Consider the following 27476-nt stretch of genomic DNA (forward strand, 5'->3'; position numbering starts at 1 on the left):
TTTCTGCCTGGGGTTGGCTTTGAACCCCAACCCTTGGATCTCAGTCTCCTGAGTTGCTAGGATTACAGGCATGAGCCACCAGCGCCTGACCACAGCCACTTCTTAAGTAACCCAAACTCATCTAGGATGACCAAGGCCTTCCTGGTGTCAAGCTGGTTAATTCATCCACTGGCCCTTGCAGGTAGGACTGACTATGCTTTCCCCAGTGGCCAGCAAGAGCCCTGAACTGCAGAGGTTAAGTGACTTGCCCAAGGCCACTCATCCAATCCAGAGCGAGAATCAGCCCAGCCTGACCGTTGAGCGGGGGACCTGTTGCCATGGTGATCATCAGGCAGTGCCTTGTTGAGCCACAGCATCCTCCCAACCTTCCATCTATTGGTCCCCGTGGTTTCTTTGTTCAGCTGTCTTTCAAGGCATTGGCAGGCAGATACCGCACTTTGATTCCACAAATAGGACATGTGCTAAGATGCTTTCTGGGGTGGACCTATGGCGGGCTCTGGGAACTGCATAGATATCAAGCCACAACTGTGGGGCCCAAAGGAAAGACAAAATTAGCACCCCAGTGTGACAGGTACTTTAAAGGGCCTGGAATACTGTCACCCAGTCCCAGTAGAGCAATGTTACATGTTCATCTCTCCATCCTTCCCATAAAGCTGTGCCTGCCTGCCTCGCTCCCTCCCTCCCTCCCTCCCTCCCTCCCTCCCTCCCTTCCTTCCTTCCTTCCTTTCTCCCTCCTTCCTTCCTTCCTTCCTTCCTTCCTTCCTTCCTTCCTTCCTTCCTTCCTTCCTTCCTTCCTCTCTTTCTTCCCTTTTGTGCCAATCCCGGGGCTTGAATTCAGGGCCCAGGTGCTGTCTTTAGCCTTGTAAACTCAAGGCTGGTGCTCTACCACTTGAGCCACGGCTCCACTTCCTGTTTTTTTGGTAGTTAATTGGAGATAAGAATGTCATAGACTTTCCTGCCAAAGCTACCTTTGAACCACCATCTTCAGCCTCCTAAGTAGGTAGGATGATAGAAGTAAGCCCAGCTAGGATTCCAGGACTGCCCAGCTTCGATCCTTTCCATAATTGTTTGAGAGCTCAGTGGTCCCATTTTGGAGATAAGTAAACTGAGGCTCAGACAGGTTCATTCATTTGCCTAGATGGTCATAGCAATGAGGGGCAAACATGGGACTCATAGCCAAATGTAGGGCTCTATGGTTATATACCGGGAGGGTTTCCCAGAGGATGTGAACCCCCACTTTGAGTGGTTCAAAGGGACTGGTAGTATGAGGAGAAGAGAGAGTTGTTCCAAGTAACCAGAAGCTTGGAGGGGGTCAGCTTGGTGCCTTGGGTGGCTCTGGGGCTAGAGTCAGCGTGGCTGCCGGGAGTCCGGTTATGTGGAGCTCAGCTGGTGTTCCCCTCCTTTCCCCAGGGGTGCTCCACTCAACATTCTTGGGTGCCCTCTGGGCTCAGCTCAGCAGGAAGGACCCGACTCAGGGCAGGGCCAGCTTGGCGGAGCTGTGCCAGGTGGGATGGCGGCCCTGGTGGGGTGGGGGTGGGGCAGGATCCCTAATCAACCTGTCAAGTCCTCACACCATCCTCTCCACCGGTCCCGGGGAACCTTGGGTAAGTGACTTCCTCTCTCTCGTCCTCATCTGTTCAGCAGAGAGCGAATGAGCTCCAGGGCTTTTCAAAGGGCGGCCATCTTCAAGGATGATGGCGTTCAGAGCAGGGCCTGGAAGGCAGCGGCTAGTACAGGGCTGTTACCAATGGGTGTAGCTCCCCCCCCCCACACACACCAAGTTCTCTGTTGTCTCCAGATGAGAGGAGCTACTGTGTCTCCTGCTACCCCGATGCCACCTCTGCATCAGGCCTTGTGCCCCAGCGTGGCTGCCAGCCAGCCCACCCCAGGCCCAGCGGGGCCCAGCTGTGAGAGGCGGGGCTGCGCTTTCAGGGGGGAGGGGTGGGAACCGGTGAGTAAGACTGAACCCAAGTGTGTTCACATGGAGACCTCCCCCGGGGTGATGGTGACTCACAGAGAGGCAGACGCGGGAGACATGGGGGTGGCCCAGTTATTCCCGGGAACTGGAGGTGCAGGGGCATTAGAGGACTGGTTGAGGTTCACCCCAGATCCTGCGACTGGGTGGACCAACCTCATGACTGGAGGGCTATGGGGCAGGGGGAGGGGACCACTAATCTCTACTTGGCTTTGGGTAAAGGCATCATGCCAGGGATGCCTAAGTGGCAAGGGTTGGTTAGGCAGAGGGCAGAGTCAGGCATAGTACAGTAGCCCTGGCCCACCTTCTAGACCAAGATAAGAGGAGAGCAAGTTTACTCAAGGGTGTTAGCCTAAGAGCTTGTTCAGAGGGGGGAGAGGGTCACTTTTCACAAGAATGATGCCCCCTTTTACTGTGTTTTTAGGGTTGTTTTTTTTTCTTGGTTGGTTGTGGGGCTTGAACTCTGGGCCTGGGCACTGTCCCTGAGCTCTTCAGCTCAAGGCAAGTGCTCTACCACTTGAGCCACAGTGCCATTTCCATTTTTCTGGTGGTTAATTGGAGATAAGAATCTCACAGACTTTCCTTGCCTAGGCTGGCTTTGAACTGTGATCCTCAGATCTCAGCCTCCTGAATAGCTAGGATTACAGGCGTGAGTCACCAGTGCCCGGATGCCCCTTTTGTTGTTGTTGTTGTTGTTGTTTTATTTTTATTTTTTTGCCAATCCTAGGACTTGAACTTAGAGCCTGGGCACTGTTCCTGAGCTTGTTTTGCTCAAGGCTAGACCTCTACCACATGAACCACAGTGCCACTTCCAGCTTTTTCTGCATATGTGATATTGAGGAATTGAACCTAGGGCTTCATGCATGCTAAGCAAGCACTCTAGGACTCAGCCACATTTCCAGCATGATGCCCACTTTGTGGTAGAGAAGAAACTAGTTATGTATAACATTTACTGCCTTTTCTATTCTGTCAGGCTGGATAATAAAAACTGGCTGAGAGATGAAGTAGGGGCCTTTGTCCTCTGAGACAAAGTATCCCCTGCTTTCCCTGCTTTGATTTTGGAGATTGTCTTTCTTTTTTTCTTTCTCATACCACACTGTCCCCATCCTGGGTACCTGGTTGGTACAGAGGTTGGATGTGGCAGATTGGCCTGTAAGTCCTAGCTACTCAGGAGGCTGAGATCTGAGGATCATGGTTGGAAATCAAAGTAGACAAAATCTGTGAGACTTTGTTTTGGTTTTTTTTTTTTTTTTTGGGTCCAGTGGTGGGCCTGAACTCTAGGCCTGGGTGCTGTCCCTCAGCTCTTCAGCTCAAGACTAGCGCTCGACCACTTGAGCCACAGCGCCACTTCTGGCTTTTTTTCCTTTTTGCTTATGTGGTGCTGAGGAATCGAACCCAGGGCCTCAGGCATGCAAGGCAAGCGCTCTACCACTGAGCCACCTTCCCAGCCCAAAATCTGTGAGACTTTTACCTCAAATGAAGCACCCAAAAAAGCCAAAGTGGAGGTGTGGCTCAAGTGGTAGTTAGAATGCCGGCCTTAAGCAAAAAGACTCAGGGACGATGCTCTGTTCCTGAGCTCCATCCCCAGTACCAGCACATGCACACCCGGAAGTTTCATCTCTGCTTCTGCCCCCAGAATGGTTCCCTGCTGTCTATGTGGTATCACGGGAGCAATAAAGGAGTGATGGTAGAAACGTGGGTTTTGCTGCAGAGAAGAAAAGAACAAAGGAGAAAAAAGCCACAAGTTTCAGTGCGGGGGTCACACCTCCTTGCAAGTCACCTACAGGCCTGCCGGGCTCCTGCGCTACTGCCACACCTCAGCAGCAGAAAAGGGCTGTGGGAAGGCTCTCCCCCGAGCCCTGAGCCCTGGTGACTCATGGGTATGTGATAAACCCACCTTCACTTGGCTGTTGGGTCTTCGTCCTATGTCTCCTACCTTACTTTTATGTTACATATCTTTCTCTTTTTTTGCTTCTGGAGCTAGGGCTTGCACTCAGGGCCTGGGCGCTGTCCCTGAGCTTCTTTTGGCTCAGAACTAACGGTCTACCACTTGAGCCACAGTGCCACAGGTTCTGGCTTTTTTCTGAGTAGCTTATTGGAGATCGGAGTCTCAGGGGCTTTTCTGCCTGGGCTGGCTTCAAACCGCGATTCGCAGATCTCAGTCACCTGGGTAGCTAAGATTGCAGGCATAGATTGTTTTTTTTTTTAATATAGAAAATTATTTGTAGATCTGGGCATGGTAGTACTTGCCAGTAGTCCAGCACTCAGGAGACTGAGGCTTGTAGCTTAGGCTAGATAGAAGAAAGCAAGCAAGACAAGACCACAAAGAAGAGAAAGAGAAGTGAGAGAGAGAGAGAGAGAGAGAGATAAATGATAATTTCAAAAATGAACTTTTACCCTCAGATTCAGATACAAAAGTGGGGAACCTTTTTCTGCCAAGGGTCTTTTGGATATTTATAACCTCATTACAGGCCATATAAAATTACCAATCCAGGGGGCTGGGAAAGTGGCTCAGTGGTAGAGCGCTTGCCTTGCATGCATGAGGCCCTGGGTTCGATTCCTCAGCACCACATAAGCAGAAAAAGCTGGAAGTGGTGCTGTGGCTCAAGTGGTAGAGCACTATCCTTGAGCTGAAGAGCTGAGGGGCAGCGCCTAGGCCCAGAGTTCAGGCCCCATGACCGGCAAAAATAAATAAATAAATAAATAAAATAAAATTACCAATCCAGGCAGATGGGCCTTGGGCAGCCAATGAGAAGCACATCTGTCTGGCCCATGAACCAGATGTTCTCCACCCCTGGGAAAGAGATAAAAATGCAAACAATTCCAATGTCACTTAAACTGCTCTATGTTCTGGGAAAAGTGGAAACTCCTTTATTTTAGGAAAGCAACATGACCATAATAGAAAATACAATACACGCTGGGTGCTGGTGGATCACGCCTGTAATCCTACCTACTCAGGTGGCTAAGATCTCTGAGGACCAAGGTTCACAGCCAGCCCAGGAAGACAAATCTGTGAGAGTCTTTTCTACAATGAATCACGAAAGAGATGGAAGTGGAGGTGTGGTTTAAGTGAAAGGCATCCAGTCTTGAGGGAAAAAACGAAGCAAGAAGATAAGGCCTTGAGTTCAAGTCCAATACTGGCACAAAGAGAAAAAAAGAAGGAAGGGAGGAAGAAGGAAGGAAGGAAGGATGGAAGGAAGGAAGGAAGGAAGGAAGGAAGGAAGGAAGGAAGGAAGGAAGGAAGGAAGGAAGGAAAGGAGGGAGGGAGGGAGGGAGGGAGGGAAGGGAGGGAGGGAGGGAGGGAGGAAGGGAAGGGAGGGAGGGAGGGAGGGAAGGGAGGGAGGGAGGGAGGGAGGAAGGGAGGGATAGAGAAAAAGGAAAAAGAGCGGCAGGTACCCAGTGTCCCTTTCCTTCTGGGTACATAGTTCCGTTTCCCTTGAGTTCGGTGTGACCTTGGAATGAGAGTGGAGATATGGCCCACCACCTCCACTGCCATGGTTAGAGTAGGTTTATCTATCACCCTTTCTGGTAATCATTACTCAACGTCCCCTAGGGGAAATCCCTCTCACTCAATGACTTGGGTAGAACTCCAGCTCTGGTTACAGCTATGACAAAAAACTTCAGCCAGTAAAAGAACTCCATGATGGCCCTGGCCAGTGCTGATTGGATTAACTGTGAATATAGGACCCAATCAGAAGCAACCAAGCAAATACTAATTGGGACAGAAGGCAGGAAAGGGGATGTACTTGAGCATCAGCCAGAGGGAGAGGAAACCCACCCTAGAGCAGCAGAATAGAGAAACGTGCCCTCGTGTGGAAGTTGAACGCTGTGCATTAACTTGCACTAGAACTTGGAGATTTTGACCTTTTTTTGCTTTGAACCTTGATCCTCAGATCTCAGCCTTCTGAGTAGTTAGGGTTACAGGCATGAACCACTAGGGCCCATCTTCCATTAATATTGAAATCAAATGACTTGTGTTCCCTAGCTAAGGGAGATCCCATACTAAGGGAAATCACACCCCTCTGTGGTCTCTGTGGGGATGAGGAGGGGTTCCGATTGCACCTTGTCTGTTGCTTGGATGCCCCCATGTTCTTGGGCCTAGGAGCCTCTGTCCCCTTTCTACACTTTGCTGGTTCCAGTTGGAAGCTGTGATTTCTCCCATTGTTCCAAAGCAGCACTTACCCGAGGCTGAGCGATGAACAGTTACCTTCTCTACTGCCAGTACACCCACATTTCCATCCTAAACCGGGCTGGCCCTGGATGGTCTTGACATTTCTGAGACACACACACACACACACACACACACACACACACACACACACACACACACACACACACACACACACACACACACACGGGGGGGGCACTCCCTCTCTTGGTGTAAATGTAAATGGTGTAAATGCTATTCTGAGCAAGGCACACACCAGGACCTCCAAGGGTTTTGCTTCCCACATTCCTTGCCTTGACATGCTCAGTAGTCACTGGTGATGAGTTGGAAAAATTTGCATAGGGCTTAAAGAGCATCTTGGGGGAAAAAAGGAATCAAGACTCAATCTTCTTTCCTTCTGAAGTTCTACATTAATTTGAACTTTTGATGACTAAATTAAGTCTAGACGGAGGATAGACAGGAAAGAACACTAAACTCTCTCAAGAGTGAACTTGCCATAGTCTAGAGGAGGAAACAGGCTAAATTAAAGGCTGCAAGGGCTATTTAAAAGTAATGGGAGCCATATGCCAGCGGCTCATGCCTGTAATCCTGGCAACTCAGGAGGCTGAGCTCTAAGGGTCTGAAGTCATAATCACCAAAAATCTCCAAGACGGCATTTAGGACTGATTCATTTCCCCCCCCCCCCACACACACACACAGAGCTGGAAAACTCTTCTTAAGTCACTAGTATGGCAAACACCAGTTTAATTGTCCAGTACTTGATACTTCAGACCCCACAGTAGTGGAAAGGCAGCACCCCCCAGTGGCAAGGGCTGGCAGTTTCTGAAGCAGTGTTGGCAATACTCTAGTCTTAGGCATTACTAACTTCATTCCAGAGAAGCGGTAGATTGTATTCCTGGAGATGTCAGGTTCAATGTCAGTATGGATACATATACCCATCCAGACCCTGCCTCAAAAAATAAAATAGAAGCCAGTGCCTATAATCCTAGTTACTCAGGAGGCTGAGATTAAGGACTGCGGTTCAAACCCAGCCTGGGCTGGAAAGTCCTTGAGACTCTGATCTCCAATAAACTATTCAGAAAAAGTGGGAAGTGGTACTGTAGCTCAAGTGGTAGAGTCCTAGCCTTGAACACAAAGAGCCGCTTTGGGACAGTGCCCAGGCCCTGAGTTCAAGCCTTAGGATCAGAAGAGGGGGCGGGGGAGAAGAGGAGAGGAAAGAAGCGGGGATTCAATGGATTCTGGTGGCTCACACCTGTACCCCTAGCTACTTAGGTGGTTGAGATCTGAGGATAGAGATTCAAAGCTAGTCCTGGCAGAAAAGTCTCCATGAAATCCCCTCCCTGCTTTTTTTCTTTTCTTTTCTTTTCTTTTTTTTTTTTTATCTGTCATGAAGCTTGGACTTGGCCTGGGCGCTGTCCCTCAGCTCTTCAGCCCAAGGCAAGCGCTCTACCACTTGAGCCACAGCACCACTTCTGGTTTTCTGGTGGTTTATTGGAGACAGGAGTGTCAGAGTTTCCTGCCTGGGCTGGCTTTGAATGACAATCCTCAGATCTCAGCCTCCTAAATAGCTAGAATTACAGGCCTGAGCCACCGGCACCTGGCTTCCATGAAACTCTTACCTCCAATTAACCACTCAAAAACTGGAAGTAGAACTGTGGTTCAAAGTGGTAGAGTGCTAGCCTTGAGCAAAAGAGCTCAGAAACAGTGCCCAGGCCCTGAGTTCAGGTCTCATTACCCCCCCCCAAAAAAAAACAACAACGAAAGAAAGAAAAGCAACAAAAGACCCCCCACACCTTAAAAAAGTGGGAGACAATTTGAAATGGTGGCCTTTCCTTAACATAGCCTAGATCCAGGTTCTTTGTGTTTAGGAGGAGGGGTACTAGCGTGTGAGCTCAGCCTTGGGCTTGCTAAACTGGTACTCTATCACTTGAGCCACACCTCCAGCTTCTAAAGTCAATAGATGTCTACTTGCTCTAATCTAGCCAGGGTGGTGGTTTTTCTTCCTTTCTTTTTCTCTCTCCTTCCCCATTTCATAATTATGTAACCTATTGAATGTTTTCCTCTTTAGAAAGTGAGCGTGGAGGGGGGTGTTTCCTCTTGATCTCAGCCTCCTGAGTAGCTAGGATTACAGGCCTGAGCCACCACAGCTGGCTCAGAGTCCCATCTTCTGTGTCTCCAGCCTTTGCAGACTTCTACCTAGCAGGGGGTGTGGCTCAAGTGAAAGCACACCTGACTGAATGACCACTGTTGGAGACAAAGCCCTGCTCACGACTGTGTTGTACCAAGAGTGCTCACAAACACTGGCTGAGTGGTGGCTGATGGGCTGGCCAACTAGAGGCCCTCAGTCCTCAGATGCCAGTATTATCTTAACATTGTTTAGATGCCAGAGACCTCCTGTACCCCTCCCATCAAATTACTGAGTCAACGCAGCTTCATGATCATTTTTCTAGACTTTTCTTTATTTTATAGCAATTGTCATGATTAGAGAAGTAAATAACACATTTAAAAACCTCAGGGCCAAAGGATGCCAGAGTATTTACAAACACATGGGGTACGGGGGTGGCAAGACATGGATCTGGGGCTGGGATTCCACCCAGGACCCTGCCCAGGCCCGGACACCGATGCCAGTGCCCAGCCCTGACCCACCAGCCACCAGGTGGGTTTAGGGAGCATCTGGTAGCTCAGTAGGCCTGGTGGGGAGACCCTCTAGTTGACCTGTGGCTCTACCTCCCATCCAAAGGGCTCCCCACGCCCCACAGGCCATCTCGAAGGGGCCTCTAGGAAGCACCGAAGGAGGGGGTGGTGTGGCCAGGGGTGGGGGTGGAGGGAACGCACTGGACGGAGGCGCGCACACGTGCGTGCACACTGTACCTTCACAGAACGGCAAGGGGGAGGGGTCTCGTGTTCTGTCTTCTAAGTCTTCATGTCTACAGCATTAGTATTAATTTTTTTTTTGCTTTTTTTGTTTTGTTTTGTTTCTTTGACAGTGACATAAACTGAGGTAAACATCTGTGACCAACACCTCTCCTAAAGGGCAAAAGGGTCCCAAACCCCATCAACAAGAAACAGCGGCTGCAGTGGTGGCCACAGGAGCGAAGGGCCTGGATTCTAGGGTCAGGCTGGTGGCCACCTCTGCCACTAGGGGGCGGGGCTACGAACCTACAGTCCCTCCCCAAATCTAACATCCTATTACTACAACGAGGGAGATGACTCCACACAGGAGGAGGGGGGGGGGAGAGGGAGGGAGGGAGGGAGGGAGAGAGAGAGAGATTGAGAGCTCGGTGCAGGACATCGACTGTGGAATCTCAACTTCCTTGTTATTGCAGGAGTCAGGATGTTTAGTGGCCTAAGGCAAAAGGAGAAGTCGCGGCGGGGAGAGGGATCTGAGTGCCCCAGGTGGGCTAGGGCAGTGATGGGGGCCTTCTCCCACGTGAGACTCGGCCCTTGGTGGAAGGAAGGGTTTGCTACTTACCTGGCATGTTGGGCCCCATGCCCCCTGGGGAGGTGTCCAGGAGGGGGCATACGGAGGAGAGCGGGGCCAGGCCCTGGGGCAACCGCACACTGTAAACTGGACCCGGGCAGGGCAGGGGGACCTATAGCCCTTTTTGCTTGGTGGGATTGGGGGGGGGGGGTGAGTTGGAGAGGTGGGGACTGGTTGGTGCTCCCTCTTAAACCCTTAAATACCCCCGAAGCCCAGGAAGGACCCTGGGAGGAGGCAGCCCTGTTGGGCGGGGCACTGCCAGGCCGAGGTGCGGCCTCGCCCTAGCTGAGGTTATTGCAGGGGTCCCCCGCGGGCCTCTGCCCAGGGCAGGGGGCCGGAGGGGTGCGGGGTGAGAGGCAGGCAAGCCCCTGTGCTCGCGGCCGAGGCCCACGGCAGGTGCCTTCTCGCGAGATCCCTGAGGGGGGGTGTGTGTGGACCGCACGTCCGGCCAGGCTGTGTAGTGGGCGCCCCCCCGGTGGGCGGGGCGCAGGGGGGCGCGCCCGGCCCTTCCCTTCTACCCGCCCCCGCCCTCCCCACGCCGGGTCCGCCTCACTCCGGGGGAGGGGCGGACGCGTGCGACCCCATAGGAGATCCAGGGGCTCTGGATGGGGGAGGAGCGGGTCCGGGGGAGCCCCGGGCAGGCGCCCGCGGGGGGGCGTCTGCCTTCGCTCCACCCCGGGGTGGCGGGTGGGCACGGACACCCTGCCTGGAGCTTCCTATCCCTGGACTGGGATGGGGTGGGGTGGGGGGGAGCCCGGGTCTGCCCGCCCTCCCGTGCTCATCGCCCTCCTCTCCTTAGGGGCTGGGGGGCGGCACTAGATTCGGGGGGCGGGGGGGGGCTGTGCCTGCCAAACACTTGGGTGATACGCGGACGTCTGCTACATGTTCTACCTGTTCCGGGGGCGCGGCCCTCCCCAGCCCGAGGCCCCGCGGCGGGTGGGGGGGGGCTGGGGGCCTCCTCTGCCCATCTCGGTGCCCGGGGCGAGGTGGGGGGGACTGTGGGGGTACCCTGCCAGGGGGTGCGAGGGCGCCAGGCCGGGGGCTCCAGGGCGCGGCGTGGCCCAGGCCTCGGGTCCCGGCTGCGGGGCTCGGCTCCTCCAGGCCGAGGCCGCCCGACCCGCCGGCCGCCTTGTCTACGCTACTCCCTCCCTTGCCCGGCTGGGGCTGCCCGGGTTCGGTTCCCGCCTCGGCCGGGGCGCGGGGAGGGGCGGGGGTGTCCCCCGGGAGGGAGGGGAGGGGCTGAGTGGCCGCTGCGCGCGCACGCGCACTCGGCGCCCGGCCGGACCGAGGACGGCTCAGACGCAGATCTCGATGGCCGTGGCCAGCACCACCTGCCCTTTGCCCTTATCGGGGCGGCCGTCGGTCCTGCCGGGGGGTCCCGGGGGTGCCAGGCCGGCCTCGGGCACGGGCACGGGGCCCGCGGCGGGGGGCGCGGGCCGCGCCAGGCCGCCGCCGCCGCCGCCGGCCTCGGTCAGCACCGTGCGCTTGAGCGGCCCGGGCGCCTCGAGGCGCAGCGGGCCGGCGTTGGGCGGCCGGTCCCCGGGCGGCCGGCGCGCGCGGTGCGACGGGCGGCGGCGCAGCTCGGACGTGAGCTCGTGCTTGAGGAAGCGGAAGACCTCCTTGGCCGGGCCGCGGCGCTCGGGCTCCAGGGCCAGCAGGCGCTGGAACATGCGCAGCGCGGGCTCGGTGAAGCGGCGCCACTGCGACGGCAGCCCCGGCAGCCGGCCGCGCTGCCAGCGCACGAACTCCTCGAAGAAGGCGTCGGCGCCCGACGCCGCCTCCCACGGGAAGTTGCCGGTGAGCACGCAGAAGATGAGCACGCCGAAGGCCCACACGTCCACGCCCGTGTCCACCGCCAGGCCGTCGGCGCGGCCCGCCTGGCACACCTCGGGCGCCGTGTAGGGGATGGTGCCGCTCACGCGCTTCACGCGGCAGCCCACGCGCCGCGTCATGCCGAAGTCCGCCAGCTTCACGCGCCGGCACTCGCGGTCGAACAGCAGCACGTTCTCCGGCTTGATGTCGCGGTGCACCAGCTGCCGCCCGTGCATGAAGTCCAGCGCCAGGCCCAGCTGCTGCACGCAGCGCTTCACCGTCTCCTCGGGGAGCCCCACCTGCGGGAGGGGGGGGCACGCTCAGCGCCGGGGGCGGGGCGGGGCCACGCTCAGCGCCGGGGGCGGGGGCGGGGCCACGCTCCGCGCCGGGGGCGGGGCGGGGCCACGCTCAGCGCCGGGGGCGGGGCGGGGCCACGCTCAGCGCCGGGGGCGGGGCGGGGCCACGCTCAGCGCCGGGGGCGGGGCGGGGCGGGGCCACGCTCAGAGCCGGGGGCGGGGCGAGGGCGGGGCCACGCTCAGCCGCGGGGGCGGGGCAGGGGACACGCTCAGCCCCCGGGGGGACGGGGCGGGGCCACGCTCAGCCCCCGGGGGCGGGGCAGGGGGCGGAGACACGCTCGGCCCCGGGGGGCGGGGCAGGGGACACGCTCAGCCCCCGGGGGGACGGGGCGGGGCCACGCTCAGCCCCCGGGGGACGGGGCGGGGCCACGCTCAGCCCCCGGGGGCGGGGCAGGGGGCGGAGACACGCTCGGCCCCGGGGGGCGGGGCGGGGCCACGCTCAGCCCCCGGGGGCGGGGCAGGGGGCGGAGACACGCTCGGCCCCGGGGGGCGGGGCGGGGGCCCCCCTCGCTGCCCCCCCCACCTCCATCCCGGTCCCCCTCCAGCCCACCCGCCGCCACCTCTCCTCCTCCCCGCTGTCCTCCTCGGAACTGTGCCCCCTCCCACCTTGCTTCCTCTTCTCCTTCCTCCCTTCCAGCCAGCCACCCCCCCCAGACCCCTCTCCCGTGCCTTCTGCTCATTCTCCTGCTGGGCAGCTGTTGACCTCCCCTGCAGAACTGCCCCCCCCAACTTGACCCTGGTCTCCTCCGGCCCACTGCCCCCCCCTCCTTCTCCCGCTAGCTTTTGCCCTTCCCCCAGCCACCTGGCAGAGCAGACAGCCTGGGTCTCCCCACACTGCCCCTCCTTTCGAGGCCTCTTTCTGGACCCTGCCCTATCACTCTTCCAGGGTGCTTGTCACAGTTGACTGTCATCAGGCGGATGACATGATGCTGGGCTACTGCCCTCCCCCCCCCCCCAGGCCTGGCTCTTCTCCAGCGTTCCAAAGAGCGCTCAGTTAAATACCTGTTGATGAAGTAGTCTCTCACTCTGGGGACCCCCAAGACCACCTCCCCTTCCCATGCCACCACCCCAAGTACCTGGGGAGGGATGATGTCAAACAGGTCGCCAGCAGGCGCGTACTCCTGGGCGAAGACGTAACAGTCCTCCGTCTCGAAGACCACATCGAAGACCTTGATGATGAAGGGGCTGGAGGACAGGCTGTTGGTGATGCTCACCTCCCGCAGGAAGTTCTTCAGCTTCGTTTTGCTCTTGTTCACAAACTTCAGTGCCATCTTGGTGCCTAGCAGGGGCCACAGCAGCAGCGGTGAGACCCCTCCCTTCCCCTCCCCTCCCCAGCATCTCTCTACACCTTCCTGTGTTGTCCGTATGCCCAGCTCATTCCCAGGAGGCAAGACTAGCCTCTACTTACAGACAGGAAACAGACCAGAGAGGGGAGACAATTGCATGAGATCACACAGCAGAGTTGACCTGAGTCTCCTACACCAGGCTTCAGCCCTGATGGAGCAGGGTCAGACAGGAGGGCTGGAATGGCTCCCTGAGCTCTGTACCTACTTGTCATATACCCTGAGTGTCTCCAGTGTATCTGTCTAGAGTTCTGCACACAGTAGGTGCTCAGCAAATGGTTAAGTGGATGAACGAGGAAGACATAAGACACTGTAAAGGCACAGGTCTCTGATGACGCACTTGGGCTGGTGTGTCTGGCTGGGTGCATGTCAGGGTGACATCACAGATCCTGTCTTCAGTATTTTCACACTCACAGGTCACACGCTGTAGTGACCCTGTGAAGTAGGCTCTTTATCCTACTTGCAAGCAGCAATCAGGCAACCTCTTGTCTAGTATTCTTCCTGCTGCCCTTAGTTGATGCAGCTGCGTGAAGCCGTGTGCGCTCCCACAGCGCCCCATGCGGGCTTAGGCTGTGGGAAGGCACCAGGCCCAGTGGTTATTCGAGAGGGCAAGGGAGCCCAGGATGTGCAGATCATCCCTGGCTGCCTCATCTTTGTCAAGTGGCGGGATGCTCAGGTCTCAGTGTCCTTGGCTTGGTCACCGAGATGGTCGCTGTGACCTCACAGGGCCCTCTGCACCAGACTCCCCAGGCCCCTGCAGACATCCCCTCACCCCCGCTGTCCCACGGGAACCCTGGTGGGCCCCGAGCAGTTCACCCTCCAGTCTGTGCCTGCTGCCCTCAGACTCATCCCCTCCCCTCCCCCCCAGCCGCTTCAGCTGGCCTCCACTTCCTTGGTGGCCTCCTGGTCCCACCCCAACCTCACTGCTCTGCCGCCACACACTCACCTGTGCCCTTGTAAGCCACCAGGTCGACCTTCCCATAGGTGCCTTTGCCCAGCTCCCGAACAAGCTCATAGTGCTTGGTGACATCGCTGGCGGCCAGCGTGCGGAGGGTCAAGGCCTGCATGTCCTCGGTGAGGAGGGGCACACCGGTGCCCGTCCCAGGGGCGGCCCCCGGCCCACAGCAGGGCAGGGAGTGGGGCGGCTCAGGCTCTGGGCAGCCCACACTCATCTTCTCCCTGTCATGAGGGGTGTGACGTGGAGAAAGACATCAGACCACGGATTCTTTTCCACCTACCTCCTGCCTCCCCAGCACCCGGGATCCCCATGCTGGGCCCCAGGAGAGACCCCGAGATGCCCATGAGGAGGCGGAGAGAGACATCTTTGGCCTGTCACCTTTCCCAAAGCTTTTAACTCCTCTCAGCACCCGTGTACTACTGACCTCTGTGTCTCATGCTGTCACCCACAGTGCCAGGCAAGGCACCTATTTATGTCACACGGAGACATGGCCACCTATTGAGTTCCCACCCATGCTCCCATTCACAAGCTTTGCTTTGTTTTCCTTGAAGCACTGGGATCCAACCCAGGACCTCGCACACACGAAGCATGTGCACTTCTCACCGAGTCACATCCCAGGCCCATTCACAAGCATTCACCAAAAACACCTGCTGTTTGCTTGATGTGCAGCAACGCCCTGGGGGCCAGTACTGAATGGACACACACAAATCCCTGCCCTCAAAGGCTGGCGTCCCAGGGATAGGTGGCAAATAGTGATCCACAGACAACTTATATATATATATATATATATATATATATATATATATATATATATATATATATATATATATATATATATTATGGTCAGAAGTGACACAGGCTGTGTGGAACGTGGGCAGGTAGTAAGGACAGGGCAGCCATAGCAAATATCTCAGCTGCACAGTCACAGCACTCAACACAGCTTTAGGGTATCTCCTTAGCCCCCCAAGGAGAGGACTTCCCCCACAGACACACACAGTGCAGCTGAGGACCCGCTTTGTCCCTGCCCTCAGACATAGAATGCCCGTGTCTCAGAGACTCTGCCTGTCCCCTCTGGCACCCACACAAACTGGGTATCTTCCTGGACAGGCTGTCACGGCTACTATTTGTCTCCAAATGGCCCGGGGTCTCTGAAGCTGCCTGTAGCCAGCGGGAGGCTAGGTGTAGGGCTGGGGATGGGACACTTGCAGCCTTGATCGAGAAAGCTAAGCGACAGCACCGAGGCTGAGCGCAAGCCCCCAAACTGGCACGAAAAAGTAACATACTGTCCCAGTTATTATTGAGGTCTGCTTGACGTACAGTAAACTATACACAGTCAAAGCAGATCTGATGGGTTACGATGGATGTACATTCATGAAACCCGCACAGCAATGCATTCCTGTCAGTGGTGTTTCCTTTCACCCTCCTCGTCCTGTCTTCAAAGCAGCCATCTGTAAGGTGGGAGAGCCAGCCTCTCGCAGGTGCGGTGTACGTGCGCATGCGCAGGATGCCAACCTTGCAGCCTTTCAGCCGCCTCTGCCTCTCTTCCCAGCGACACCTCCACCACCACAGCCTCCAGGCCGCCACTCCCCAAAGGACGGGCCCCACGACTCCATCTGAGATTTGGAGCCAGCCAGCCCGGTTTGAAGGCTAACACTCGTCTCTTGCCAGCTGGATGTCTCGGGACAGGGGACTTCATGTCTCTGTGCCTCAGTTTCCCATCTACAGAAGGGACATAGCGTTCCCTTCCAGTAATTGTGACATGGGTTAAAGAAGCGGCGTGGTGCACTGGGTCTGTAATAGGTGCTCGGGGTGAGCACTGGTGCGGTGACCGTGGCCTTCAGCCACATCCATTCCTGCTGGGCCTGGCTGCAGGCCAGAGCCCCCCAGGGGCCTCTCCGCTCATCTGTCCAGTCCCAAAGCCCCTTCCTGTGCCTTCCCCATCTCAGCAGCACGACCCAGCCTCCCACTTCACACGGCGAGGAGGAACATCAGGAGGGAACTTCCTGGCCTCCCACCCAACCACGGCACAGTTCCATCTGCAGTCCTCTCAGCTGGCTGGGGTGCGGCCCCCCACCCCCACGCCCGCGTTGGCTTCCATCCTTCTGCTCCCCCAGGATCCTGCCATCTCCATTCATGAAGCAGCTCCCGCCCCCAGCCGCGGCCTTCTCTTTCCAAGTTTATTCTGATCACAGCGTGTGCCTGGGACTCCCGGTCTAGTCTGACGCCTTGGTGGCTCTCGCCAACCCCTGGAGGGAGGCGTGACACCAGGCCCTCGGGTGTCCAGCCCTGCCTCAGTTCCTGTCGCCACGACTCCATGGAGCCCCAGCTCCAGCCACGACTGGACTACAGTGGGGTGACTGGTCTATCATGGGGTGTCCTCTCCCTACAGCGATCTCCCCTCAGCGTTAGGAAAGCCAGGGCTCACCTCCCTCAAGTCTTGTTGAATGTCCACCCATCAGTCGGTGATGAAGACCCAGGTTAGGAAAGCAAGGGGTCAGCTGGAAAGGAACACTTCTGTGTCCTTGCTGTGGGCACAGTGTGTATGGGGGGCTCTCCCCGAGGGGTCTGAGTGCACAGCCTTCTTTACCTTAACCCCATTTGCCGCGGATAGCTGGGCTTTCCTCCTGACTCCCCAAGTGATGTGTGGGCTGAGGGCTGTGAGGTGGACCGCCCTGGAGTGTGTAAGCATGGGTGTGCACGCGTGCAACCCAGCCCAGCGTTGGGTTACAGCCTCGTATGTTGCCTCAGGCTGGGTCTGCACCCCCTGGGGACTTGTCATGCAGCTGCGGGTGTCTGTAAGTCCTTTCTTCTCCCACATCCGGGGACAGTGGGTGTCTGGGCTGTCCCCATCCCTCCGGCCTCAGTGCTGCCCAGGGGAGAAGCTGGCCTGGGTCGGGATACAGTCCCAGGGTTAGGTGAGGATGCCCATTCAGCCTTGTGCCAACCACTCTGCCTGGCACTGCCTTAGTAACCAGCCCAGTGTGTCCACCGTCCTGAGCCACACCATTCCCTGTCACATCCCTCCTGTGACTTCCCGTCCTTAGATCTTGTGCCCTAGGAGTGCTAAGCCTGGCCTCTGCTGAGCCCTGGATTCGAGTGGTGGCATCTGCCCTTCTCTGGGCCCACTGAGGATGGGAGGAGGCATCTCAGCTGCAGGTCTGTCCTTAGCCAGACCCAATGCTCCCCCTTGGTTCACAGGATGCAGTGCTGGGGTCTCCTATGGCTCAGTCTTCTCCTCTGTCCCACAGCCCAGGCCTGTTCTTCAAGGCGAGAGCAGATGAGGAAATCAGCCCGCACCCCATCCTGCTGTCACTTCATTCCCCAGGTATGCAGATGCTTCTGACCCACTTACTCTGCCTGTGACCTCAGAGCCCCAATGGGGAGCAGCAGACTGCACGGGCCTGAGGCTAAGTGGCCTTGGCCTTCATCCTAACGTGCTGCTTTTTAGTGGGTGACCTTGATTGGGTCCCACTACTTCCCTGGGCCTCAGCTCACACTTCCATAGGATGAGAAGATAGATGCCTGCACTAACTGCAGGCTTACTGCTTGCCAGGCCCACCCTGGGGACCCCCTCAGCCAGCTTCTCTGTCCAGCCAGGTAGGTATTATCATACCGTCACCTTGGGATGAGAGGACACAAATGAAATGACTGGCTCAAGGCCACACAGCACGGGGATACTTGACGCCACCGTGCCTTCGCAAGTGATCACTGTTAGGACATCTCACCCAGAGCCTTCAGTAGCTGGTGGGAAACTGAGACCCAGAAGAGAGTAAAGCCTTGGCAAGGATGCCGGTGCTATCTTCGTGGATGCTGCCGAGGCCTGCCAGGGTGCCAGGCACTAGGGAAGTGTGACACGTCTGCCTCGCGGACGGCTGGAAGTGTGTAGACACACACGTCTGCCATGAGGGGATGGTGGTCCTCTCCAGGCGCCCCGCCCTCCCTGTCCTCACGCCCGCTGGAAGTCAGCCGTGGACGCGGTGTTGCCGGCAGCCTTGTTGACCTCTGCTCCTTCCACGGGGCGTGGCTGGCGCCCAGTCTGCCCACTCAGGCTGATGGCTGTCCCACAGGATCCTCGGGCTGTGCACCCCAAGAGCATCCCTGCTGACCCCAAGGGAGGCCTTCCACCTTCCATGTAGGTGGCGAAGGGCAGGTGGGGGACCTTCGTTTCCATGGCAACAGTCATAGCTCTGCTGGGAGGGCCATGGTGATGGAGGAGGGCTTTCCAAGTAAGAAGCAAGATGGAACCACCTACCACTTCCTGTTGGCGGGCAGCTTGGGCTGGGTGCCACCCTGTGAAGCTACACGCTACACTCAGCACAGCACCCAACCCAGGGAGTGTATGTACACAGCATGTACATACACTAATGCACATATACACACGTGCGTGTGCACACGTGCACACATACACACACACACGCACACGCAGTGCTGCCAGCTTGACAGAATTTCCCTCACTGAGTCCTCGTGAGAACCTGAAAAAGGGGCGAGAAGCATCCTAGGTTTTCCAAACACAGCCTGATGAGGGTCTGCCTGATCTGTCACCATGCTCACCCAGGGTGAGCACACACCTGGATGACTTTGGTAAATGCAGAGTTGGGCATCATCACACTGGATGGATGCTTTCCACTTTTACAGATGAGAGAGGGGCACGAGACCCGGGTGATCTGCTGGGGTTGTGGCAGAGACTGATGCCATTCACCACGTGCACGTCTCCTCTTCTGTACTGCCACGTTTCAGCTGTCCGGCAGGCACCACGTTCTTCAGTGCTCAGCCGTCATTCTCGAGGTGTGGCTAGGAGGCTCGCCTTCCCCTCGGGGATGGGGATGCGGAGAGAAGTGGCAGGTGCCATTATCGAGCTGCTGCTGCTGCTGCTCAGAGATGCAAGACACTCTTCCGTTCTCTCTTCTTCTGGATACCAGTCTGAGGTAGAGGGCCCCCAGACCCAAAACGTTAAGGGACTCACTCCAAGGAAGGAGGAGCCTGGGTCCTGAAGGCTAGCTGTGGAAGGCTCCCAGCTGCTTGTTTGTTATAGCGGCTATTCCTAGTCTGATTTGAGTAGCTGGTAAGCGAGAGCTGAGATGTGAACCTCAGCACGTTCAACTGCCTGGAATTGTGGCCCGAGGTTACACAGGATGGAGATGTCCCTGACACCAAGGGAGAAGAGTAATGACCGGGATGAAGGGGACAGGTCTGCAGAAGGAGGGCCTGCTCTGATCCTGCCTTCCGGAAAATATTAGTAGCTTATGCTGACTGCTTTGCTAACCACGGTGGGTTAAATTTAAATCATGTAACAATCACAATCACCCAGTCCCAGTTACCCTTGTCTTCTAGAGAGATGGGGCTCCAAGCCTCTCCAAAGCCCCCCCCGTGGAGATGGAGCTGTTGTTTTAACACTGTGAGGAGGCAGCGTAGCTGAGATTAGGCCGTGCAAGCTCTGCCTTTGTGAATGGGCTAAGGCCACTGCCATGAGTGGGTTCCTGGCAAACCTAGCTCCCTTTTGGCTGCTCTCTGACCCTCCCATCTTCCACCATATGCTGACACAGCACAATGCCAGCACCTTGACCTTGGACTTCTCAGGTTCCAGAACCTTGAGAAAAATCTCTCTTCATTCTGAACCACCCAGGCTGCAGCTCTGTAGATGAATGGACCAAGGCAGCCGTGAAGTACAGATGGGCTGCGTGACTCTTTCGGAGCTCAGGATTGGCAAGGCTGGGGTTTGAACTCAGGCAGATTTCCTGTCCCAGGCTCTTGGTGTCTGGTGTTCTCTCAGTCCCCCGGTGGCAGATCCAGGCAGACTGCAACATCTGACAGGGAGGAAGTGCGTCCTCCATCCCTGGAGGGGGTAAAGAATCAAGAGGGTGGTGGCCAATCTGCTGCCAACTCTGTGGAGGATGAGGATGGACCAAGGGAGGGAGGGAAGCCAGGCCTCTTCTGTCCCGATGCCCAAGCCTCTGGACCTACTGGGCCTTTGCTGTGTCTTTATCATGTGCAAACTCACTGGCTACATCATGCTCCTGATAGGTGCTCCCTTATCTGCATTAGTATTGCTAAAAAGTCCCTGTGTGAAAATAGGAGCTAGGGGCTGGGAAGGTGGCTCAGTGGTAGAGCGCTTGCCTTGCATGCATGAGACCCTGGGTTCGATTCCTCAGCACCACATAAGCAGAAAGAGCCGGAAGCAGCACTGTGGCTCAAGTGGTAGAGTGCTAGCCTTGAGCTGAAGAGCTGAGAGACAGCGCCCAGGCCCAGAATTCAAGCCCCATAACTGACAAAAAGAAAAGAAATGGGAGTTGTGGGGTGGACACAGGGTCAGGAGCTGGGACCTCCGACCAGCCTCATCGCTTCTCTGTGAGCTGAGCACCTGAAGCTTGTGCGGCCGCCTTCACTGTGCTCTCTCACCAGCCTCCAGATCCCACCCTCAGCCCTCCTTCCACAAGTAGGCAGATAAACCATCTTCAGGCTGGGATTCACTGTCCTGGACTTGCTCATCTTGTGTGTGGTGGTTCCTGGGACCCCTTTGTCTGGGTCCACCCCGGGCTTCAAGGGCAGCACTGCCCCAGCCTGGCCAGCCCTTGGGTCCATCCCATTAGCCAGAGATGGATGTGTGACCAAGGTGACCCCACAGCAAGGAGCCACAGCCATCAGGAAAGAGGTTCCCTGAGCCTGGGCCATCCAGCCCAGAGCGGTGGACTCTGCCGTCACCAGCAGCCGGCCTGCTAATGCAGCCACAAAGAGGCGCAGGGCTGAGAGTCGAAGAGTCTTGGTGACTTTGAGACCTGAGTCCTAGCATGCCGAAAGCTATTTTATTTCATGAATCAGTATATTTCGCTTTGCGCTTAAGGAAGCAGGTTGAGTTTATGTAACTCCCAATCGAAAGACTCCAGTGTACCCACAACCCAGCAAGAAAGTCGGGAGCTCCTTGAAAGGCAGGCAGCCCCTGCCTTAATCACGCTGCTATTCCCAGCACCGAGCCAGGGCGACGAGTGCTGGTGAATAATTCCTTACGTGTTTGGGAAGTTGTAACTTTTTATATCTTGGCTTTCATGCATTTGACCTTGTAGGTATCTTACTGTCCCCCAGGGGCTGCACGCAGCGTCACCAGCCCCAGTTCGATGAGCAACGATTGGTCCAGGTACACCGAATCAGTCGTGGGCTGGGCCAGCAGCCAGGGCGTCTGCAGGGTGGGGGTGCTGTCACCTCCCATAGGCCCCGCCCCTGGGAGGACGCCGAGGGCAGCGCCCAGGAGTGGCCCTGACCCTGTAGTCAGAGAGGTTGGAGCTGGCACACGACAACGGAGGAAAGTGACACTGGCCAACACTTAGGGACTGTCCTGTTGTGTTCTGTCATGGAATCCTCCATGGCACGAAGACTATGACTGACTCCAGTTTACAGATGAGGAAACGGAGCCGCTGAGCCGTCATCGGTTTTATTTTGACGCAGGGTCTCACTATGTAGCCCAAGGTAGCCTCCGATTTCACCATCCTCCTGCCTCAGCTTCCCCAGGGCTGGGATTACAAGTGTGCACCACCAGGCCAAGCATTACCACTTGGGGCCTTGTAGAGCTGGATTCCTGCACTTTCCTGTCTCTGAAGTTGTATAGTAAGAGCGACCACTTCTGTGACTGCCTCAATGATGAACATTTAAGGCCATGCAATCCTCACGGTTGACTCCTCTTTACAGATGAGGACGCTGAGACTTAGAGGGGCCCAGCAACTTGCCAGAAGTCACTCAGCCCATGAGCAGCCGAGCCAGGAACTGGGTCTCAACTGCCTCCCTACTCCGTCTCACAGACTTCTTCAGCACCACAGGAGTGGACAGCGCCAAGTGCAAGGTTGGGGGCAAGGGAAGGACAGAGTCCGACCAGGAATGACTGCTGGGGGCGGGAATCTGGTCATTTACTATGGTCATTTACTTACCCAGACTCCTACTGATGGGTACTTGGTCTTCTGCAACTGCTATACGGTGTGTAGCCATAGGCAGAAGATACTTTGCAAGGGGAAGAGGTGTAGCTATATGGTAAGTTCTAGAAGCAGGCTGTCCAGTGTCCTCGGGAGCCGTGCCAGCCCTGGCTGTGTAGGTGAGTGCTGCTGCTTCTGGACCGGGCATAGCAGCCACCACCAGCTCCCTCATCCCCTCTGGGTCTCTGTATCATTGACCGATGAGGTCAGACAGCTCTGAATGTCAGTACACCATCTCGACATGGGGGAGTAGAAGGGACGGCTTCTCCTCTGCTTGCATCAAGTAACTCTAGAACCAGAGCCGACGCTAACAAAGGTATCTGACGGTACCCAGCACCACCTGTGGTCACCTGCCAACTTACTCCCCTCTCAGCTATACCACAGTAACTTCTTGTTTTGTTTTGTTTTGTTTTTGGGTCCGGTCGTGGGGCCTGAACTCTGGGCCTGGGCGCTGTCCCTCAGCTCTTCAGCTCAAGGCTAGCGCTCTACCACTTGAGCCACAGTGCCACTTCCGGGTTTTTCTTTTTTGCTTATGTGGTGCTGAGGAATCGAACCCAGGGCCTCATGCATGCAAGGCAAGCGCTCTACCACTGAGCCACCTTCCCAGCCCTACAGTAACTTCTTAAAGGGCTCCATAGCTTCTTCCTTCTTTCCTTCTCTTCTCTTCCCTCCCCCCAGCCTTCTTCCCTTCCTCTCTTGCTTCTGAGAGGGTCTTACTATGTAGTCCAGGTTAGCTTGGAACTCATGATCTTCCTATCTCAGCTTCCCAAATGCTGAGATTACAGGTGTGCACTACCATGCTCGGTTTTAGTTCCCAAAGCTTATTCTTGACACAGCCACCCATTCATTACTCCTGGGCCCAGTCCCCACCCTGCAGGCTCCCACCTTGTTGTAAAGTCCTTCCCAGGGCCCCCCAGGACCCTTCTTCTCCCTCTCCACCGCCCTGCTCAATGCCCTGGCCCCCCCTGCAGGTTCCTGAGCCGCCAGTTCCTCTGCCTGGACCCTGGACAGCTCTTCCCTCCACATCCACCCGGTTTGCTTTCTGGGTGGCGTTCTGCTCTGATGACACCTTCCCCCGCCCCCCTGCAGAGCTGCCTCCTGCCCGCCCTCCCTTCCCTGTCCCCTGCTCCATTTCCCCAGCAGTGCAGATCACCTTCGATGGATTATATAAGCTCCCGACTCCAACACCGAGGACGAACGGCACCCTCCTGCTAGATCTTAGGCACCCAGAGGGCAGGGGCTCCTTCCCAGCTGTGCCCCCTGGAGCTACACAAGGCCTAGCACAGAGCGGCGCTTAGTAAATATCTGCAGGGTGAATGAACAGCTGTGTCTTTGGGGAGAGGAGGGGAGGCCGAGAGAGAACAGAAGTGGGGGGGGGGGAACAAAACGTCACTGAAGCAGAAGGAACTAGGCATCGCAGTGGAGCAGGGCCATCAGAGGAAAGTGCCAGAAGTCAGATCTGCCCACCTGCCCTCTCTGCATGAAGGCTGCGCCTCAGGGAGCAGGAGAACATGGGCCCAGTGGCTGCCCTGCCCTTCCACAGCGGGTCAGCCTGTGCTCAGGAAGCCCGGCCATCCCAGTGTCCTCAACACAGGTGTCCCAGACTGGCCCCCTGCGTCTGCCGCCTCACACTTTCCCACAAGTCCCTGCTCTCTGTGCTGGATCTGCAGAAACTACATGTGGATGCTCCGGCTTACCACCAGGGAGAAAGGGCCCAACGCCTAGCCCTCCGCCCCAGATCAAGGCTCCAGAAGTGCTTTGAGGAGCTCTGGCCTCTGCCACTGTCCCTAAGAATCTTACTCCACTTCTTCGGAGTTCTTTAGTGTTGTAAGATGAGCTAATCTAGCACTTTCTACTCTTCAGGGTCACAGGGGCCCAATGACCCTCTTCTCTGGGAAATGTCTTCACGCAGTCCATTGTTTCCTACGTCCATCGGGGGGATTGCCAGGTCTACACCGGGTCTCCCCCTTCCCTGTGAGCCTTAGACACACATACATGGCCCACCAAGCGGCCTGTTTGGGTTTGGAGGAGGAGGGAGAGGAAAATATTCTCAAACTGGAAAACAGAGCTGAGAATGTCCACCAGGCATGGCAGGCTGCAGGGAGAATGACATGGGCATTTCCTAAAGTGCCCAGCACAGGGCAGATGCTTAGTAGCTTATTGGCTAGCCCTGGTTCACTGGGGACTTTGGGAGAGCTGGGTTTTCTATTCCATCCACGAAGACTAAATCTCTCCCTTGACCCCATTCAAGTCAGCAGGACCGTGATCACCTGACCCCCACCCATCTTCCGGATGAGGACACTGAAGGAGGAAGCCACGGATCCCACGTCCCCACAGGGCCGCCTGAGGTCCTTAGTGCTGTGTGTGCAGCTCCCTCTGTCCAGCCCTGGTCCCCCCTCCCAGCTACTGCAGCCCGCCCCTTCCCCAGGGCACATCCTGCTGCCTATTAATAGTCTGTGCTGTTGCCTGCTCGCAGCTGGGGCCCAGAGTGGAACAGGCCGCTAGGCCTATGGGAGCAGGCAGAGCCCTGAGCCTCACCCTCTGGTCTATTGGAGAGCCCTGGGCCCAAGGCAGCTCCTGGTAGCAAAGAGCTTGCGGGGGAGGGGGGGGCACATTGCTGGGCAGGCAAGAGAGTGAGTGGCAAAATTCAGGGCAGAAGTGAGGGCAGTCTTTTAGGGCTTCAAGGACCTGGATTTCACTCTTAATGAAATGCATGACATACCCACGACCTGAGCAAACCCTTCCTGAAGGCAACCTGTATACTGGGCCCTGCCAGGTGAAGCAACACATGACTCCATCCTGGGCCTGGCTCTTGGAGACCCAGGCGCCTTGGGGTTGACTACTCTACACCGTGCTCCGGGAAGGCCCCAGTAAAGCCTTTCAGTGAGCTCCCATCTCTTCATCCCTAAAAAGGGGACTGCATTCCCTTTCTGATCCAGGCCTTCCAGGGTGAATATGGAACTTTCAGTGGACACAATGAATTCACAGACCGTCATTCAGCAGACACTCATTTACTGAACCAACTGCATCAACAACCCTACAGGACCAGTGCTAGAATCATCTCCTACAGGTGAGGACTGGAGACACAGAGAGGAGGAGCCCCCCCTGACAGTGGGGTACAGAGGGTTTCCACACCTAGGGTGTTAACTGCAGCCCCTGCATCTCCCAGAGACACTGGAGGCTCAGATCGCCCTTCTTGCTGGGACCAGGGAGGCTGCCTGGGGTAAGGACTCGAGTTGTACAACAGCTCTGGGGTCTGACCAGAGGGATGAGGCTTCCCTGTCCTTTCCAACCTACCTCTGTCCTGTATCCCAGCCCCTCAACGACATCCCAGCCCACAGAGGCAGCTGGAACATTCTCTGCCTCTCAGGGAATGGCTAAAGCCACAGAGAAGGAGTGCTGGGCAGTGGGAAGTCACAGCAGGTCTCCTGGCCTGGGCTAAGCTCATTTGCATACGGGAGGGGGTCGGAGGAGGGAGCCAGATTTCTTCAGTAGTGGTATGGTGGTGCTGTTGGCAGGCGTGGTACCTGCTCCCTGCATCTTCTACCCATCTTAGGATGCAAGAGCCCCCAGACCCACTTTACTGACTCGTCCAAGGTCATAGTAGGGAGTGGTGGGGGTAGGATTCAAACCCACAGAGCTTTTAAAGGTAGATGCCAGATTCACATCAACTTGCTGCTCTGGGCTTAATGTAAAGCCACCCTAGGGGCTAAATAGGATGAGGTCCAGTGCGTGGACTCTGAAAATTGTTCAACAGCTTCCTTCTAACTTCAAAATTAACGGCGTGGTTTCTTGTAATGGGGGCTGAAGTAGAAAGCTCAGTCTGAGAGTTGGGAGACGTGGCTCAGATGGTAGAGCGCCAGCCAGTGAGTGAAAGCATTAGATACTGAGGCCAAGTCCCAGTTTTGGACAGAAATCAAGAAAGCTGTCTTCACTCTGCTGTGGCCATGGGATGGAAGAGGGGACAGGGGACGGGGACTTTACTGCACTTACGGGTTCAGGGCTGCCTGGTATTGCTTCCAGAGGGGTAGGAGGCCCAGGCCAGGAGTCATGGCTAAATGTAGGGTCATCACTAAGGCCCAGCAGGTCCTACTTTAAACAGCCTGGCTTGGAGCGGACAGGGCTTTCCCCCCAGGGAACAGGACTAGGACTGGACCAGGGAAACCACCTTGGACAGAGCTCTAGGACAAGGTGAAGGGGCCCCAGAAGCAGCCTTGAGCCCTCATCAAAACCACCAGTAGGGCAAGCTCTGTGCGTTTAAGCATTGTGAACTCAGACTCTTGTCCTTTTCTCTCTTTCCTGCCTTTCCTTCCTTTCCTCTCTTTTTCTCTCTCATGCTCTCTTTCTTTTGGGAGACCTTGTCCCAGGTTCTCTGTACACCTCCATCCCATTATCTTGCTTTTACAGATAAGTAATCTGAGGTGCAGAGAGACTAAGAGCCTTGTTGAAGGCCACACAGCAGCTAAGTGAAGTATAAACTCAGGCAGGATCCAGAGCCTCTGCTCTTAACCCCAGGTCACTGCTATCTCTTGACAGGCTTACATAGATCTTTATCCAGAAGGAAGACACAACTTCTTCCAGGGTCAGGCCCAGTGACTGGCATCCAGTGCTGGCCACCTGATCCCAGCCCATCTACGTGGCAAGAGCTGTTGGTTGAATTAATGTTTAGGGAAAGTCTTTTGTTTGTTTTGGCAGTGCTGGGGTAGAACCCAGGGCCCTGCATATACTAGGCAAGTTGTACCACCAAGTCATGTCCCCTATCTCAGAATTTTTGAGTGACAGCTGCATCTAGGCTCAGACCCTTTCTGCTACACCAGCATATTGAACTAAGTCCTAGAAAGTCAGAACAAGCTTATAACCAAGGTAACTTGTAGTCCAATTTTTCTCTGAGACCCAGACAACAGTCCTCCTTCAACAGTCCTCCATAAAACCTGGGCTCAGACCTTAGGACATGTGCTCCTGGGTGGTGACATAGTGAACAGGCCTTTGGTGGCTGAATATTCTTAGCACAGGGTAAGGTGTGAAATGGGTCAAGAGGGGACATCAGCTGGGTGCAGAGGCTCACGCCTGTCATCCTAGCTACTCAGGAGGCTGAGATCTGAGGATCATGGTTCAAAGCCAGCCTGGGCAGGAAAGACCTTGAGACTCCTATCTCCAATAAACCACTAGAAAACTGGAAGTGGCGCTGTAGCTCCAGTGGTAGAGCACTCGCCTTGAGCTGAAGAGCTGAGGGACAGTGCTCAGGCCCAGAGTTCAAGCCCCATGACCGACCAAAAAAAAAAGAGGGGACATCAGGTTCACATCACTGCCCAGCCCTGAACACCCAGATGGACACTGATCTGTTTACATTCTCTCCTGGTCTTGTGGGATGCAGAGAACAAACACAGATGAAGATCAATCTGAGCAAACAGTTTTCTAGCATCTACAC

The 27476-nt window shown here is 56.2% G+C and overlaps 1 protein-coding gene across 1 annotated transcript in view; it reads right to left on the minus strand.

The window, feature by feature from the left end:
- Window positions 1-8600: 8600 nt before the first annotated feature.
- Window positions 8601-27476, minus strand: part of Sbk1 (SH3 domain binding kinase 1) — a 40708-nt gene continuing 21832 nt past the window's right edge. The window contains exons 2-4 of the mRNA XM_070004274.1: window positions 14082-14314; window positions 12869-13071; window positions 8601-11735 (exon numbers count right to left, since the gene is read on the minus strand). Of these exons, the coding sequence (XP_069860375.1) occupies window positions 10920-11735; window positions 12869-13071; window positions 14082-14307 (1245 nt within the window). The 5' untranslated portion in view covers window positions 14308-14314 and the 3' untranslated portion in view covers window positions 8601-10919. The remainder of the gene's footprint in view (window positions 11736-12868; window positions 13072-14081; window positions 14315-27476) is intronic.

The sequence above is a fragment of the Dipodomys merriami genome, unplaced genomic scaffold (assembly GCF_024711535.1).
Source record: "Dipodomys merriami isolate MVZ:Mamm:240054 unplaced genomic scaffold, mDipMer1.0.p SCAF_62, whole genome shotgun sequence".
Classification (NCBI taxonomy): Eukaryota; Metazoa; Chordata; class Mammalia; order Rodentia; family Heteromyidae; genus Dipodomys; species Dipodomys merriami.